Source organism: Neodiprion pinetum, chromosome 3 (genome assembly GCF_021155775.2).
Source record: "Neodiprion pinetum isolate iyNeoPine1 chromosome 3, iyNeoPine1.2, whole genome shotgun sequence".
Classification (NCBI taxonomy): domain Eukaryota; kingdom Metazoa; phylum Arthropoda; class Insecta; order Hymenoptera; family Diprionidae; genus Neodiprion; species Neodiprion pinetum.
The window spans coordinates 510,183-528,774 of NC_060234.1; the positions used below are offsets into that span (position 1 = coordinate 510,183).

Here is an 18,592-nt window from a genome sequence, read left to right on the forward strand (position 1 = left end):
TTATTTATGTTGTCCAATACTGTAGTTTGTATTCTATTTCTGTTTTATACTATTTTATATCCTAATTTATACTGTGAATATTTCATGTAACGCACGACTCGCACGCGCGGTAAAAGCCAAGTTACAGTGATTATTAACACAACCTGTGAAGTCGCCTGAAACGGAGCAACTGACCCGGCTTCAAGTGGTATACACAGGGTGTATGTAACTAAAGTGAAATAAATAAAGGAGAGGAAAAACGGATACATTACTTCATTTATTATTTTCGTCTACAATATAAATGTAGTCTTCAGCTCTGAGAATATTGTAATATAAGGAATAAGATGAGCATTTGCATGTAAGTTCAAATATAATCTGTGTCTCTTTTAACAGATCATAAGATTAAGATTAGCTAGACTCTTGAGTTTGTACGTAGCAGTGAATCAGACTGTGAGTACTTCTTAATTACTTGATTTTATTTTATTTTTTTCTGTGTATTTTTCAACAAGAAATCAGTTAAATACGATTCTACGACATACGATAAAACTTTAAACCTGTGATAATAGATATCAATTGTACCACTGAAAGGTTCACGATTCGGAGCAATTAATAGGATATCTTTTTGTTTCTATTAACTTACATTTTTTTATTTTTTTTTTTATCAAGTAATCGTCAACGATGAGATATCGCGATGAATGAGTCATGGCAAAATTTATCCTCATCGTTTATTATCACTCTAAATTCTAGTTATTTGCCTAAATTTCATCTTACACTTCAACCAGTTCATGGTTACAACTATAATCTTCTGACGTTACTTCTGAGGGTTTGACGATCGATGGTTCAATTATAACTACGCAATAAATACGTTCAATCGCCAATACGATATCAGTTAATCCATATCTACCTAACGATAATAACATACAAGAACAGTTGCATGGCATGTATACATACGTTTTATTGGTGAAATGCCACGTGTTCACATATACATATGATTATTCTTTGTAATACATCGACAGCAGGACATATTTCCGGTAAGGTGCTCAAAAAAATAATAATGTTGGCGATATTGATAAATAAATAGTGGCAAAAATATCGTAAACATAATACGTGAACAGAGCATTTTGTACTCATGCCATTTACGGGCTCTTAGTAATAAAAAATTTCCAATCTAGGTAAGACTAACATCATTCACGCTTGTAAATAAATTTTCAATAATGCAAAATATGCAAAATAACTGTTAGAGCGTAATAATTTTTGTAGTTAATTTGAATCTCTAAAGTAGACCATAAAATACATTCATTCTAACTAGAGGTTCGCGGACTGTTGCGGGGATTGATTGCTCAAGTTGAGATAACAGGAAATATGTAGAAATTTTGAAATTTTAAAGAAGTTGTCAACGTGCTTCCAGATGAAATAGAATTAAAGTTGCAACCCATCTGACATCTTGTGACAGAGACATCGCGAAGAAACGTATTGACAAGATGTAAACAGATATGCAAAAAGTTATGTAATGCGGATAACTAGGAAGTCAACATCACACGAGAGCGAACCACTCCTTTTCCCGTAACTGCAGAGGCTTTCAAACTCCTTAATCATACGTGTACACGTGTATTAAATTTAGCAGATGAATCTGGTCAGAAAGTCAATTCAAGATAATATTGCAGTATTGCAATGAAATGGCCGATACATAGTCCTGTGGTAAAAACGTCTAAGTCAACCAAAGATATAGAGTAGTAGTATAACAAATTGTGTAGTCTGATGGAGAACCGATGAGTACACATTAGTATCGGTAATAATTGATTACTTGTGTACCTAAAAATTCTACCTAAAACACATTTAAACCTTTACTATTAAAATGGTTTCCGTTCATAGCAATAAATGTAAAGGGCGTGCTTAATGATTAAATATACAGTATATCAGAAACGCGAGTTTGGCGATATTACATGCGCATCTGTGCGCACGTTTTTTTCATTTAAATACTACAATCACCTACATTTCTATCATATATGAATTATGTTCATAATTTTCTTGCTTTCCCGATTTTTTTTGTTTTTTCAATATTTTTGTTTTTTTCTTTTTTCTTGGAACCTTTTGTTCCTCTATTCTTTTTATACAATCATAATAGTTGTTGCGGTATATGTTTATCATCGTGTACTAAGTTAGAACTTACTATGAATAAATGATACGTGTGTCAAACCTTTCTTTTGCGTAGCTTAGCCTGAGCTTCTTTCAATAAAAGATCAAACGAGTTATCCTGATCTAACTTAGAGCCACTCCTTCCTCCGCCAAACGAATTGCTCGCAATCCCATCTGTACTCAGCATTAAACAAGAGTTATTAATGATATTTTCTTAAGTTGATTTTCACCAACTGCAACATTTAGTCGAAAATTTTCTTACCAAGGTCTGCATATTTAACTTTACAAAAAGCTCTACGGCCACCAAAGCAGAGGTCATAACTAGGTTGCATCGGGTCATCATTCCCATGTTCAACAGCTTCATACGCGTCGGTTTTGTATGCAAATGTGACGAATCCATAATTATCTCTGTGAGGTGAAAAAAAAAAAATCATATTTGCATCACGTAAGTGATTGTGAAACATGACCAGCATATGTGCCATAGATAAGTCAATATTTCAAATTAATAAAATGCCTGATCAAATAGTTCATTAGAGAGGCTTACCCATGTTCCCGAAAGTGTACGCTGATATCAACAACTGGACCAAATTGTTCAAATCTTCTGCGTAGATCAGCCTTCAAAACACCCTCTTCCAATCTGCCGACATAAATGACTCGGCGTTCTTCTACTTGCCTCTGTTTCTCTCTGTCAGTCCATGTGTCATATGGTTTTCTTCGAAGAGTAGAAGACGACCTGGATGGTTGAAGAGTTTGGCGTTATAAATGGATGTGTAATGACTAGGCAATGCTTAGAAGCTGAAATTTTAAACAATTGTTCAATATACAAAATTCAAAGCAACAGCAGTAGCGGGAATATTATTGACAAGGAAATTCTTCCAACGTTACGTGCTCACTCAATTGTGAGAAAATCGAAAGCATGAATAATATAATGGTCAAACCTTCCACTACCAATTTGATGGCTTTTACGTCACATCAATTTTCCCAAGTATACTACCACACCAGTTTCGTACCTCTGAATCAGATGTACAAGATATTCATGTATGATGCAAACTTTGTGTTTCTATGAAAAATTTTGTTATGTTTTTTATGATTCTTGTTCGAAAAAGTGTGTCCACTTTCTAACCACACGTACATGTTTCAATGATATGACCTAGCTTATATGAAAAAAACCATGAAAACGTCAGTAAAGCAATAATGCATTCAGTTGTAGTGACGTTGATTGTCGTTACTCCTTTTTCCGTAACTATATTGGCATCCAACTTTTTAAACTCGATGACTATAAACATACACGTGTGCTATGCCGGTGACAATTATTTAATTCTAAGCGCATTAGACCAAGATTATATTATAAATAGGATAAAAGAACGAACAGACATGGGTATTAGAAAAACAGGTAGGAGATTTTGATTCACCACTTTGGTATTCGGAACTCTTCACAACAGAATTGAAACAATGTGTTTACCTCCTCCAGCTTCGGTAGCTGTGACTGCTATCAGAGGAGTTCCGCCTGTGTCTATAATAACTTGGACCATGATTGCGCATTGGCTGTCTTCGTTGACCTGACCTTTTACCTTTTCCAGAATTCGACGGAGTCGAAGACCTACAATCGCCATTTTACGTTCACAAGTCAGAATCCTGTTTTTCCGTGGTAAAATTATGGTACATAAAAATTTTCTTTCAGATTTGAAAACCAATACCGCAGATCCCAGTTATATTCCGTGGAATTAAAGCTAAACTGCCATGCTGGCTACTTTCTTTAGGTTCCTTTAAAAATACCTTGAGCAACTCGAATATCTTGAAGACCTTGACCTGGACCTAGATCTGGACCTAGACCTAGACCTGGATCTGGATCTGGATCTGGATGACCTGGAGCGTGACCTAGACGTGGAGAGAGATCGCGATGTTGATCTAGACCTAGATCGAGAACGAGAGGACCAGCTGCTAGTGGAGCTGACCGAGCTACGCCTGTGACTGAATCTTCTTCTTCGTGTGGCGCCTCGTCTATGCGACGTGCTTCTACTTCTGCTTTTACTTCTACTCCGCGATCTAGAACGACTTGAGCTAGAACTATTCCTTCGCCGCCTGTATTGTCGATTCTTTCTGTCTCTTACTTGACTTGTCCTGAAAATATTTGATACCACACCAGTTATAAGAGTACGGCAATGTGGATGATATCAAAATTAAATAGTATCAAAAGAATTGTCATGAATTTTCTTGACCATACCACTTACTCCTTGCAACGTGTGAGATACCGGATCTATATTAAATTTAATTAGAATTTTTTTTTAGGAGGCATATAAATTTCCAAATTCCCAAAATTAATAATTTAAAATAGACTAGGGAAGTGATTCAAATTTTTTCCGACCAACAGATAGAATAGGTACAAAGATTATTTGTCATTTGGAATGCAATCTTAATCTCAAAACTTTGGAAATACCTATCTCTTAAAAAACATTTTCATTATTTCATTTTAAACAAGTGTCTCAGACATTGAAGAGACTCAGGGTTATCATAATACTTTGAAATTACATGATAAACGTTTAAGTTCAAGCAAAATGTACCTGTTCTCGTTAATAATATTATTGGTTTTAGCTGGATTTTCAAAGACTGTCTCGTTGGTCTGTATTCCAGCATCTTCAGTAGGCATTTTAGGCCTATTTTTCGCCTCTTCAATTTCAGCTTTAGGTTTCAATATAGAGACTATCTCTCTTTCTGACCACACAGGATTTTCCGGATCGTCTTTTATTGGTTCTGTAGTCGTAGATACATGATGAATATAAATCAGAGTCATAGGTTGAATAGGTGAATTGGTCCTGCTATTGTCGCTGCGATTTTTGTCTCGCCTACTGCGATACTCGGCAAGATTAAGTTTTCTTCGCGCTGGTTTCTTCATCTCTTCCTCTCCACTTCCTTGTTGTTCCAAATCCTGAACGATAATGTTCTGCACTTCGTTGTTAGAACTGTTCGTAGTAGTGACTATACTTTCGTTCACATTACTAATCAGAGTCGAGGTTGAAACGGGTGGCTTCTTCAACACCGATACCATCTGCTTCACCTTAGGATTACCACTTTCAATTCCGAACATGTATGCACCAGCTCTCCTCCCATTTCCGATATCTAGGACAGGCTTTGTCTTTGTCAGGACACCTTTTCGCAGTTGCAGAATACTCGTCGCTAATGCGGAACGTATTTTCATCTCATGTACAGGAGATGGTTTAATCACAGACTTACTTGTACTTAGTTTATTCACAACAACATTATTGCTCTGCTTCAGGACGCTGTCTTGTGATTGCTCCTTCTGTCGTTCTACAGTTCCTTCGTTGCTCTTAGCCTTATTCGAGAGATTTGTCGTAGGTGGTGATTCTTCACTAGCATCACTCACGTCCCCTGACTCTAAGCCGCTGTCCTTTTTAGAGTTCTGATCAATCCAGCTGTCTCCACTGTGATATTTAGGTGATATTTTCTTACCCGCCACAATTCGACAAGTTTCTAAATTGTTACCGCAAACGCTTGCTTGGTTATTCGACGTTTGTTTCAGGCTTTCGTCTTTGGTTGGTAACGCACATTTATCACTTTCGCTGTTGCATTGTCCATTATACTCGGCATTACTCTCTAAACTCCTCAATGCTGAGCCCACGCTGCTACAGTAATCGTGATCCAATTGAACCGAACCATCGACTCTACCATTTCCATTTGTATTATAAGTTACCTGTGGGAGATCGAAATTTTTTCTCAGAAATATCTTTTGTACTACGCTGGCTGGGGCTGGATTTTGGAGCACTTACGATTTTCAGTAGTTTGTTACGAGAAAGCGTAGCTGCTGCATCTTGCATACGAGTGCCGCTACTTCGAGTACATTTTTTTGTTGGTATTGCAGGAATCAAAGGTATAACTCTTTTGCGTCCAGATGCCTATTGTTGAATATATTCATCTGTTAATTGACCTCTTGACCACGAAAGATAAGTCAGCAGCAGATATGCACCATTTCGTACATCTGCCAATTACGAGAGTTAGACTAATTTACCTTTATCCTATCGATCACTTCCTTAGGTAAGGAATCCATTATATTTTGATGTAGCGTCGAGTCTACGACTTCTGCCGGTTTCTTTAACGGTGACAAGAGAGACCTGCCAGCAGGTGTGATAGATTTACTTTTGGAGGGGGCCAAAGTCTCGCCTGGCAAGATCCCTCCTTTTCCATACCCGCTTACCGATGACTTCGGAGTGACAGCCTCTGATGCCTCGAATTGTTCCAGAAGACTCTTTACATCTCCAGCTTCTAGTACTGGTTAACCAAAGGACGATTATTGACCAGACTACGCGAAGCATCGAAGTGCTAAAATCTCCAAATATTCGGTACAGAGAAATTATTTTGACATGTGCAATAATTACCGGGTACTTGTTCAGACACAGTTTCCACGTCTATACAGTCTTCCATCTCAGTCTCTCCAATGTGGTTTGTTTCCTCTTTTTCGACTTTTAAGTATTTCAACACAACATCTGTCCTATCCACATTTGTTTTGAGTTTGACAGGACGACTATATTCCATAGTTGTGTTTCCCTCTATTTTCGGCTGTTTCAAGTCCGGACAGACCCAATTCTCGACCTTCGTATTCTCTGCGATATTGAATAGAAATTATTTTCATCTATCACCAAGATTCACACGGAGACCAAGTGAATTGTTATCATGGGTGGCACTTTACAGTACACTCTATACTGTAATGATAACGACCGTGGAAATACGAACCTGTTGCGTAAGAGTCTACGTTTTGCGGAGAGTCTGGTCTTTCGATTTTTACTTTAACAAAAGAGCTGGGGTTTTTTTTTCCCTTGCTTATCTTCAACACTGATGGTTCAGTTTCGAAAATGTTATCCTGAACATCAACAGCCACTATTTTAGGCACGTCTATGTCGAGCCCCACCATATCTTTCACATCCATATCTTCCTCCAGATCTGAGGCCTGAGAAAATCAAACGTATACATTTTTACTACTGAAATTTGAGATTTTGATTCAATTAATTTGAACAATAAATTCACCTGTAGTGAACCTATATGTTCCTGCCAGTCGGTTAGCATTTTGGCAAAGTCTTCCTTGATGTGTTCCATTTTTGGGTAAACTGTTGCCACCCCAGAGTCGGGCAATACAGCCATGTCGCCGTTCAATCTGAATGTGAATAGTGATACATCAGCAAATAAAGCATGACAATACAACGATTTTACAAGTATTTGAAATGGCTTGAAATTGATTCAAATGAGTATTAATCGATTAATAAGTCTTTCCGTTTAAACAATATGGCTTCAGAAATAAATGAAAAAAGTAATGACAATAAGAAAAAAAATGTTTCAGTCCTAACGGTAAGCCCCATAGGTGGAAAAGCAGAACAATGTATGATCTACTTACTCTTGCTCGGTGCCCCAAAGAACTGCGGAAGGATCGATGCGCGAGTCTAAGTTACAGTGGAAGTCATCTTGCATTAACTCCATGAGTGAGCTGTGTGATTCTTCCAGCATATCATGCTGCAAAATTATTTATATAAGTATTATTACCATCATTATAATCATCATCATGGTGATTCAGTTACTGTTCGCTAAACATATTCGGGGATGGATTAATACTGTCGATAACTATGCTAAAACGACAATCGGGTAAATACGTAAGACAAATGAGTTTGACTTGCGAAATCGTGCGACATGTTTATACAATGTCAACAAATAATGTACCAATAATGTACCATTAACGTACGAGAAATATTAATTCCCGCATGCGTTAATCTCACCTGATCAAGTGGCAAAGAGAAACCTGAGAAGTGTTCCTCGTCGCGAAAATTTAAAAATCCAGTTTCCATGACCCGTCCAGGTTTGTTGTTATAATGCAACTGCACTCTGTTTAGTAATCTACAAAAAAAAACGACCAAGGTTTTTATTGCGGTAAGAAAAAATATTTTAAAATCCTTGATCAGAATAAAATACGAGACATCTTTGCTTAAATTTAATGTTTAAGTAACCGCACCAACTGTGTAGCATTTATTTTTATCCATAAGCGTTGATTCGCATTACAAATTACAGGGTTTCTATACGATATCTCAGTTTGTATACCGCAAATAACGAGCATATGTATATCTGTAAACACGCATAGTCGTAACATAGATCGTTGTCCGCTTTGGAGAAAATATTTTCAGCGATAAGAAAATTCGGGTGAATTTCTTGCACGTGATGCGAAAGACAACACTACGAGGATAGAAAACGTGGCAACGTGGGTTAGGTTTAATTTCTTTGTTATATATTCTTTTTCATCGACTAATGACTAAACAGTCATCTTATTAATCCTAAACCTACAACAGTAAGTTAACAATTTTCCCAATGACTCGATAAGGAAAATAAAATGGTGTGTGTACGCATAGCACGCGTGGGTAAGTTAGAGGTTATGTTTAGCACCGCTTCGATTATTTATGGTATAATCCCGGTTCAGTTCCCAGGATACCTGTCCCACCTACGCGAATTTCGTCAAGAATTTGCAAACGGTTGCGGCCCTATAGATTGATTCGCAAGATCATTAATCCGTTGTAAAATCAAAGGTTCTTCGGTAAATTGGCTAGTTCAGAAATTCGCACACGTAACATGCTGACGGGCAAAGTGGTTGGTCGGTCGGTGCTAGCGCAAGTCTCCAGATGCAATACTTACGCTATAATACCGAGGCGTTTTCCGAGCATAGATAATAAAATACGTACGTTATATATCGTCGGGTAAAATCCTGCCGAATATCGAGGTGAATACTGTGTATTTTAACGGTGAATTAACAATCCTTGTGGGACGCGGCATGCCTCGGACACTGATTCACGCGGATGCCGATGCACTGGCGCAGAGCTGTTTTCTTCACACCGACGCGATGATTTATGCGTATTTACGACGCCTCTGCGTACACGTGTAAAAGAGAATCGCTCATTCACAGCTAGATTAGCGAATGTGGAATAAAGGAATCGCGTGCCGTACGAAGGTGTGTGAGTAATGACATATGTACAATATGTATGCACAATTTGTATCGTTCACCTCGCGCTAAGGCCACGAGCGAACCTTGGTACGGTGATCGGTCGAGTATTTCCACTTAACTGCAGGTACTTTACAATGGGAAGGGTGAACGACGCGAGGTATGTAGTTTAGTCAGGGCGTATTTCCCCCACAAAGTAACGCTGCCGTGATGCGAAACGTACGCGTATCAACGTATGTGTACAGTTCACACCGCGTGGAAACACACAAAAGCACGCACACACTTTGCGAAAGAGATCACCGCCCCAGCAGGCCGCAGCACCGTACTACCTCCTCCAGGCTTCACATATTTAGCCCCGCAATCTTTGGTATAAATAAACCGAGATCACGTAACACCGTTGAGCTTTGTTCACCGATCTTAGTCACGTTGAACGGTATCAATTTCGCACGTTATCAATCGTTACTTACTTGTTGATATATAATTCCCGACCGATATGCTATTTTACACCGTCACATGTGTCCGTACGTACGTATCTCCTTCTCTCTGTCTCTGTCTCTGTCTACTCTGCAAAACGGCAAGCGTCGAAGGCACGCATTTCGCACACTAAACTGAGCGAAGCATCCTTCTTGCTTATCCTAACACAGCTACACTTGCACACACACATCCGTCCGCTGATACAGTTTGGGGTTGGTTGAACTAGAGTGGCGGCCTCTGGTTACCGGAGAGACACGGCATGATCGGAATTTGGCAAGGTGTCACGTGACGCTAAAATGACACGAATGCGGTGGCGACGCTATTCTTTCATTCATCGTTTCATCCCATTTTACCAGAGACTGCGTTTGAGTGAAATGCACGCCAAGATTTCTTCTCTTTGTTAAATTTTTTTGCTGACTTGGCGCGCGGTCCAAAAAAAATTTATAGAGAAAGCAACTTAAATTTTACATCTATGTGTATATATATATATATGTATGTATGTATATATATATATAGGTATGTAACATAAGAGGAACAAGATGTATGAGATGAACCACAATAATTTTGAATATTATTGTTCCCTACTTTTTTTTACGAAAAATGAAAGCATTCTTTTAACTTGTATTTACAGATAATTTATTTTTACCCTTCGTTACACTGCGGCTCCTTAATTATTCAAATGAAAAAAGAAATAATATCGGAGCGAGTATAAAATATAATATTCAGAGGCGTACAATATTGTATCTATACCTGGGTTAGGTATGTTATTCGGCATCTAAAACAGGCAAATGTATCTATAATATCAGTCTCTGCTAATACCTGCTAATAATAATTCATAGAAAAATCTTAGACCACTAGTATTTGGCATACCCAAAGTGAAAATGCAGTTGAAGAAAGCAGAGAGTATAAAAACAGAAAATTTTGACACCGCCCATACTGTAGTATGGATATAAAATTTAACATGCAATTTAAATAGATGTCAAACTTTCAAAAGTTGACTTTTAGTTCGATAAAATTCTTACATATCTCCAATCACTCTGTGTAAAACAAACATTACTCTTGACTGTGTAATGTTTTTACACAAATGATATAAAATATAAACAAATTGAGTAATTGCTATTTTATGGAGCTAATGATTACTGTCAAAAATTGTTAACGTTAATTAGGGAATATTCTGATTAAGTAAGAACTTGGATATTAACCTAGCAATAAACAAATAAAAGGTGGCTAATTTAAAAAGAAAATACACGTAATACAATGTATCAACTAATCGATAATTATGTATTATTATTCTATATTTTGAAAATGAAATCCGCGTACATTTCACATTCTATTTTTAGTATTACACATACTAATAATAATACCATCGTGCCGATCCACATCACTCTTCCAGTTTTCCAACTTCTACAAGCACTGTAGGTAGTATAAAAAATATATATATATAAATATATATATACATATTTGTATGTATACTAGGGTGGTTAATTTTTAAACTTTTCTTTTCCAACGTTATACTCCAAAAATTTGTGACAAATACTGAAAAATAAATTATTGTACAGCCCGGAGGAGGCATGAAAATATTTAAAGCTTTAAAAAATATCAGTTAATTTTTTTCGTATCGTGGTCCAATTAATCATTGTTCACAAAAATCAGTACTGAAAACGAAATAGGGACATTAAGTTGATGTGATACTCCTCTTTCGGTAACAAAAACTGTTATCCAAATTTCTCAGAAACGCTCAATCTTTCGGGTAAAAGACGAGAACAGCCAACTGCGGAATTTTTAGGTCCAATTTGCTGTTGAATGGTGAACTATTAATTGAACCACGATACAAAAAAAATTAACTAATATATACATATATGTCCGCAAGGTACACACATAAGAGTAAATAAAAATATGTTATAATAATCGGTAACGACCTCTAAATATTTTCATACTTCTTCCAGGTTTTACGACTGTTTTTTTTTCAGTATTTGTCACAAATTTTTTGAAGGGACCTTAAAAAAAACAAAAAAAAATTTTTTTTTAAATGAACCACCCTAGTGTATACTATTAACTTACTATTACTTGATAGCAGTAATAATAACAGCATGTAAATTGCATTTTCTATACGCCCTGAATTTTCTTTAAATATCGCAGTAGTATTAAAAGGGTTCTTATAACACGCGTTGACACGCTTATGAGTTTCTTTTGGTAGGAAGACTTGACGAGCTGTGGTGCAATATGGTACTATTAATTTGTTATACCAAGGCGATGTTTAAAAAAATTTGTAACTACAAATTTCCGACTGTATAAGTGTATGATGAAGACTGTGCACGCATACAATATAGATTTGGACACATGAATGAAATAAAACAACAGCTTTCAATGAAATGAAATTATCGTCCTGCTCATTTACTGTCTTGTATTATGTCAAATTACGTGACAATGTTTTATCAAATGACATAGATTTGAAAAGAATTCCTACAGTTAGCCTCTCATTGTTTTAACTAAAATGATAATTTTTAATCAGTATCAATTGTAATAAATGTAATTATTATAATGTCATGGTGATAAAATAATAAAATGTATGTATATATGTAGATCCCAGTTATCAGATATGACTTTTAAAATAAGTAATTGCAGATGAAACGCGGGAGATGAAATATCTGTTTAGATTAATGATTATGGTTGACAAATCTTATTCCTTTAAAAAAAAAAAGAAAGTAATATTAATATTTAATATGTAAATTTCGAATTAAATCATAACTCCAAGATCATTGGCCAAATAGTATTATGTATTATACTTGCACCACATCCACATAGATGTAATTCATTTTTTATTTAGCCATCTCAAGGCATATGTAGGACTTTGGGCAGGTACGGATAAATCTCATTTTTGCATTCCAAGTACTCGAGCATGATTTTTACATTCTGTTTCGATTTTGGCAAAATAACGTGTGGTGATAAAAACTCAGTTTCCAAAAAGATATCACGGCACAAATGATTGTATGAATTGCGAAATTTGAAGTGGTTCCAAGGCCTCTCATTAAAATAAACTTGTTTTGAAACTCTGTGAAAATGATTGTATATATTTTGATTATCAGTGATACTTAAATTAAAGGTTGAAACTGACTTGTCTGAACTCTGTGTTAATTCTAAACGTACCTTAAAAAACTTCCACATTTACAGTCACGCCCAGAATTTTAGGTTTTGTTGCTTTAAATCAAAGGTGTGTATTTCACTGACAAACAAAATCCTTTTTAAATGCAAATAATGAAGTATGCAATATCAGATCTTCTTAATTCCTCGTATCATCAGTGTGTAGCAGTTTGATTTTATGTGAAAAATATTTCTACTGCATAAAGATAACAGATAATTTGACCAAGGTTCAAAAAATATCTTATCGGCTTCTTCGTGACCTTTATAAAAAAAAAAATCTCCGTTTCTACGAGATATGAAGCCCTCTACATTATACTGCACCACTGTTTCACGATTCCCGACCCTTCCTGGGTTTGGATCTTTTCATCGTTACTTCCAATTCCGCTCACATCGAGCTTATCTGATTTGAATTTGTAGCCCCCGACATTTGGCGTTGAGACCTGAATTGGCCTGCGCAATCCCTGAAGAATACCAATCGAAGTATTCAACAAGCTGCTTTCGCAATCAGTTTTAACTTTCTTAGGTTCACTGCAGACTTCCGGTTCGAGTTTACGCTTTCGATCTGAGGGCGTGCCGCCGTTGCAAGTCAAAGTGCTCTGCGTTAGTCCAGCTCGATGGCGAACTATCTTGTGATCGCGAATATCTTCATCGGGTAGGGAAACCGAAGACATGTTCACATAAAGAGAACTATTAGGCGATAGTCTGTTTCTTAGTGTGACGTGACGCATTCGATTGATTGAATGTCTTCCAGAAATATTTCTGAGAGTTCTCCCAAAAGATGAATCCTTGCACAGCGGCTCGGACATTGAACGTTCCTCATTTGTCAGTTCGTAGAGTTGGGAATTGTCCTTCAGACAATCGTTCAATCGAACTTGAACATCTTTCAGCATTATTGAGGCATCAAAGGATACAAAAGACACATCATCTTTCAGTAGCAACTGATTCTCCTTAGTCCTCGCATTCTCAGATTCCATTTGGGCTGGTTCCGATGCTTCAGACATTTCTGAAGTTGTGGACTCCACTACATCGACGGAATAATTTTCTGTCTCGGTAGGAGCTTCGCTCTGATCTTCTCTATCGTCGGCTGCAACGTGGCCATTCTCTTTCTCGGCATCTGTTGGTTCTTCATCAATCGCTGGAGGCTCTTCACATGAACTATTCAATTCCGTCTTCAAATTTGTTTTAAGAGGACTGCTATCTATCGACAAATTCATTTTTGCTTCATACTCCTCCATTTCCTCCTTAGAATCATCATTTTCTAATATCTGGCTGATTGCATCATCAGTGAGCTGCGCTTTGATCTCGCGTTCATTAATTCTGCAATTTTCTGAATAATGTTCTCCAATTTCCTCTTGAATATCATCTCCTTTTTCTTTTTCAGCTACTTTTTCAGTTTCACGTTCTCCTTCCTTCTCCATTTGGCTAATGTTCACACTTTCATTATCTTGTTTCTTTTCATTTTCTTTTTCCATTTGTTGCGCATGTGATTCGTCTATAGTGCTTTCTTCATTTGCGTCATCCTGTACTACTGAACCACTTCTTTTACCTTTTACAGTAAAACCAACTTCATCAACGATGTACTGCTCACTGACATTTTCACTCGTCTGTGACTCGCTTTCTTCCGACTTCGGCTGCATAACGATAGTTCGGCTTTTTAGGTTTTTCGATGAAATCACGGTTTTATTTGTTTCTTTTTCAATCGATATTGGCTTGTTCGTAGATTTTGGCAAACGAGACATCGAAAGTTTGACAGAAGGACTTCGAAGCTTGCTCTGTAACAAATGAAATTAAAATAGTTGCGACCGTGCGTAGAACAATCTCCTCTTATCCCTACGCCAGATCAATATCAACTTGCGGCTGGTAGGTTCAGTTAGACACTCAGCAACAAGAATATCTATTACTCAACGATATTAATCTACCTGACGGTTGTTTGCACAGCTGTACTTGTGTGGAGTTGGGAGAAACGTTTCGTATCCAAACAGAGATATCTTAATGTGTGAAGTTATTTATAAAAAGATAGATCGATAAACTATAGTAAAAAACGAGCAAGAAGAGGTCAAGTAATATCAAATTAATTAAATCATAACAATAAATGTAATGAGTCTTGCACAAGCTATACTTAGAGAAATGATCTTGTGAGATCGTTAACAGTGAATAATACATCAATCAGGAATGAAACGTTTTGGATATCACTTTAATAAAACTTGTACTACAACGTACTCCAAAGACCGGCCGAAGTGTACTGGCACATTCATACCACGTGTGGCAAGTGAAACGTATAAAAGAAATGGATATAGATAAGCATGCTCAGTTGTTAATCAGGCTTTAGATACAGTGTTCGGGTTGACCTCAAAGTGTAGGTCGTATATATTTGATAATTGCTATTGACATTGATCCATGATTAGTAGTGATCTTCTCTCCTAAAAAAATCCAAATTTTTCAATTTATCAAAAACAGCAATCACATACTCAATTAGTACCTTAAAAATCGTTACGTAGATCAGACGATTTTAAAAAAAATTAAATTCTATACACTCTGAGCTTTCCACGTTGGTAGTCAAACTGATGCTACTTGCTGTTTCACTAACATAAATTATTATCGAGGAAAGTTTGTTCACTTTGTATGTTTGGCATTCGTTGTAAGACAGAACTTTGCATTCCTTGAGCTGATTATATATTTCACTATTCGTTACAATAATAGCTTCGGTATTCCCAGCTAATTAAGAAACTTCCATCAACGCTTGGATATCGAAGAATGGGACTGTTAAATTTCAGACTAAAATTAGCATTTCTTAGGACAGTGAGAACAATGACGAAAGTAAAGACAAAATTGTCATTCACTGACATACCTTGAAAGTCTTGCTAGTGCCAGCTGCTTTGAAACTTTTCTGAACATTCGTCGATTGTTGCTTTCCTCTGAAACAGTAATTAATTCCTTTAGATGAATCTTGTCTGTAACGTATGTGGATTTCGATAAGTAATGAGGCAGAAAAAAAAAAACAGTTTTCAATAGAATGCGTGAACTACGTCATTCGATTTCAGGGGATGAGAGGTCATAGTTTAAAATTATATCTGAACCACCAAGGTTTTGTATTTCACATAGATCGAAATTGAATTTCTTTGCCTTTACCGATAATCATGGAAATCAATGTGTTGAAACATCATCAGACAGCCGCCATAAATATAAAGGCTTCCTTGTATCGACCAAACGTTCGACGCAATAATTCTATACGACGATAGATACAAGGATGGAAATGCAAAACAAACGATAGGTAATTTTACAAATAGTTAAATACGTATTCGTCTTTATCCTGGAATGAGTGCTATGGGTAACGACACTGTGGGAAAGCGATATTAAACGACGATGAGTTGTACGATGTCAGTTCAACTGGGGTGCGGAAAAGGTATATAACAAAAGTTTGGAAGTCTATTCTCATAAAAAATGGAGAAGATAAGCCTGGACAAGGTATAATCAGCAGAGAATTATGTGTACAGGTTGGGTTTTGTTGATGGCTTGGATTTTACAAACCTGTTCGTATTCTCGTATTCAGGCTGCACGGAACGCGCCGCGGGTAAATTCACAGCGATATCAACTTGTCTCGACGAAGCGGATGCCGTTTTTAATCTCCGAACGTACCTATTCCTCTCATCACCCTCGGGTACCGCCTTCTTTGGCGTTTTACCCATGGTTTATATCAATCACAAGGTGAGTTAAAACGAACGCCCTTGACCGACGCTGCCCGCAGTATAAACCGAATCTCTAACCTTTATATCTCTCTTTTCGCGTATTGCTCTCGTGTTCCCCTTTTTGAGACGATTGTTTTATTATTCAATTTTCATTCCTTTAACTATTCCCATTTGCTCGAACACGTTTGAATTCCAGACGACAGCGTTACAGTGACAGTTTATACTTGTTAGTTTTTCAAGGGGGAAGATGTACTTTCGTCGGAGGTGGCGTCTCCTTTTCTACGTTCACAAAACACACGTAAATAAACCGGCGAAGAGAGTATGGGTGGGTAGGCGACGCGTGTTGTTATTCAATTAATCGAGAGAGCGATAATATGATCAAGAACATGGAAAAACGAAAATGGAACAATCGCTTTGCGAGCAAAGTTTCACACTGTCGATATCAGAAACTAGCTCGAAGCGGACAAACCACAAAACGACGCGGACCCTTTATCAGTAAGGTTTGCTTCATACGGTAACATCGCACAAGTATTGCGTATATGTATGCATGCACGTATTATACTTCGTGGGTGTGAAAATACTTTAAAAAGTATATGTATGTACGTACGTACGTAGAGCTACGCGTGAGAGGATTTCTCCAGATATGCAATGTGGAATATGTTCTGCATCTATTTTGATGCGATTCGTATGTAAGCAATGTGTGAGCTCTCAATAATTCACATCGATTCACCCGTTTATGGAGAAATTTTTCTTACCCGCGCGTCGCCTGCTCAAGAGACAATCGAAGCTCTCCGTAACGTGGAGTGCAGCCAGTGAACAAGATGTGCGTGTAACGTATGTATGAATGAGTATTGGCAAGTGTAAATTATCTACTGATAATCAACGGAGAATGAAAACGCGATACTTCTGCGGTACCGGTCAACTGATTGTATTTTCGTTACGTAACCTTATGTTATGTAGCTAAAGGCTTGGCTTAGCTAAGTCTGTGAGGATGTAGGTATGGATGTAGGGTATATCGAGTGAAGGTGTCGACAACGAAACCCATACGACGCATGTGAGTCCGTATGTCGTTACGTACACAAACGCAAGTACGTCGTACGTATACCAAGCGTATACCTACACACTGCGAACGCCATGAAGCCGGCCGGCAAACGCCGCATTCTCCCTCAATTTTTCTTTTTGTTCGTAGTTTAAAAGTTCGTCAACATCGCGTCCCGGCATCAGACGCCGAGTAACCGGCAACGTTGCACAGAGCCGTGATTCGCTGGACGTTCGGCCACGCGCGGCGAATATTGCGGCAGCCAGTGTTGCCAGATTAGATAAATTCCTCCTAAATTTCGGAGCAATTTGAAGCTTATGGAGAAAAAATTGGCGGAAAAAGTATCCAGGAGTTTTTTCAGGAGAAATTTGAGAAATTGCCGGATTTACGCGTCGCTCGCCAACTCAAAAATTTTTGCTGCCTTTGTTTATTTTTTTGTACAAGTCTTAGGGCGTGTTCGGAAATCGACTGACCGTACCAGCCCCCTGACACACGCTGCTAAAAGTGGTTCGCAAAGTGTCCCTCGATTCTGCCACCAATTTGCACCACTCGTGGCGCTAGTAGTTACCTGACGAACTTGCGCGCGGTCAGCGAGGGCAGCGAGCGTGTCAGAAGTCTCCTGGCACCACGTAGAGGAACTAAAAAACGGGGACAAGACGCGTACAATTTTTTAGTATACGAGCAGTGGTGAGTGTCAGGGGGCTGGACCGTACTGTCAGTACTGAAAATCTATAGTATACATCACTTGGACTATACCATTTTCAGTACTGACAGTACTTTCAGTCAATTTCCGAACACGCCCTCAGAGTGTTACCGCTACAGGAGGTATGAGGCTCTGTCGGTAAAGCAAATGCCAGAATTGCTGGTAGGCTAAGGCATTTCTGATATAGGGAAAGGTTATTCTGAAAGGTGGATTTTACTTCTACATGCCAATTATATACGTCATATTGTACAAACTTGATTCAAGTTCGTTTTGACGGTTAATAATTTTAGGCGGATTTTCTTTGTGGGTTAGGAGGATCTCGAAGGATTTCAGTTACCCTAGGAGATTTGTGGGACAGTCGTCTGGCAACACTGTTCTACACACAAGGGTAGCATCCAATGCTCGCATGCGCGGCCGGGGTAAAGGCAATTCGGGTACTCTGTCTCTCT

The 18,592-nt window shown here is 37.7% G+C and overlaps 2 protein-coding genes across 11 annotated transcripts; both read right to left on the minus strand.

Moving 5' to 3' along the window:
* Window positions 1–551: 551 nt before the first annotated feature.
* Window positions 552–9,750, minus strand: LOC124213536 (uncharacterized). 4 transcript variants are annotated; one of them, XM_046614914.2, is made up of 14 exons: window positions 9,568–9,750; window positions 7,893–8,010; window positions 7,517–7,632; window positions 7,153–7,279; window positions 6,862–7,075; window positions 6,507–6,731; window positions 6,140–6,399; window positions 5,901–6,026; window positions 4,677–5,824; window positions 3,892–4,236; window positions 3,578–3,715; window positions 2,660–2,848; window positions 2,378–2,523; window positions 552–2,289 (listed from the first exon to the last, which is right to left on the minus strand). In XM_046614914.2, the coding sequence occupies exons 2-14, from the start codon at window positions 7,959–7,961 to the stop codon at window positions 2,171–2,173; spliced, it is 3,222 nt and encodes a 1,073-aa protein (XP_046470870.1). In that variant the 5' UTR covers window positions 7,962–8,010; window positions 9,568–9,750; the 3' UTR covers window positions 552–2,170. The 4 variants fall into 4 exon arrangements, with proteins under 4 accessions (XP_046470870.1, XP_046470869.1, XP_068990871.1 ...); XM_046614913.2 differs by having other exon boundaries at window positions 8,844–9,750; XM_069134770.1 differs by lacking the exon at window positions 9,568–9,750 and adding an exon at window positions 8,126–8,144.
* Window positions 9,751–10,841: 1,091 nt separating this feature from the next.
* Window positions 10,842–17,652, minus strand: LOC124213540 (uncharacterized). Of its 7 annotated transcripts, XM_046614926.2 has the most exons (4): window positions 17,157–17,428; window positions 16,244–16,680; window positions 15,564–15,630; window positions 10,842–14,487 (listed from the first exon to the last, which is right to left on the minus strand). In XM_046614926.2, the coding sequence occupies exons 2-4, from the start codon at window positions 16,399–16,401 to the stop codon at window positions 13,021–13,023; spliced, it is 1,692 nt and encodes a 563-aa protein (XP_046470882.1). In that variant the 5' UTR covers window positions 16,402–16,680; window positions 17,157–17,428; the 3' UTR covers window positions 10,842–13,020. The 7 variants fall into 7 exon arrangements, with proteins under 7 accessions (XP_046470882.1, XP_046470883.1, XP_068990875.1 ...); XM_046614927.2 differs by lacking the exons at window positions 16,244–16,680; window positions 17,157–17,428 and adding an exon at window positions 17,522–17,652; XM_069134774.1 differs by lacking the exons at window positions 16,244–16,680; window positions 17,157–17,428 and adding an exon at window positions 17,518–17,606.
* Between the last annotated feature and the right edge of the window lie 940 nt (window positions 17,653–18,592).

Coding starts and splice junctions, on each gene's coding strand:
- LOC124213536 (XM_046614914.2), bottom strand. CDS start 7,961: ATGGAAACTGGATTTTTAAATTTTCGCGACGAGGAACACTTCTCAGGT. Junction 7,280..7,516: donor CTTTGGGGCACCGAGCAAGA/GTAAGTAGATCA, acceptor ATTCACATTCAG/ATTGAACGGCGACATGGCTG. Junction 6,400..6,506: donor TGTGTCTGAACAAGTACCCG/GTAATTATTGCA, acceptor TTGGTTAACCAG/TACTAGAAGCTGGAGATGTA.
- LOC124213540 (XM_046614926.2), bottom strand. CDS start 16,401: ATGGGTAAAACGCCAAAGAAGGCGGTACCCGAGGGTGATGAGAGGAAT. Junction 15,631..16,243: donor GAATACGAGAATACGAACAG/GTTTGTAAAATC, acceptor TTACTGTTTCAG/AGGAAAGCAACAATCGACGA. Junction 14,488..15,563: donor GCACTAGCAAGACTTTCAAG/GTATGTCAGTGA, acceptor CATTTGTTACAG/AGCAAGCTTCGAAGTCCTTC.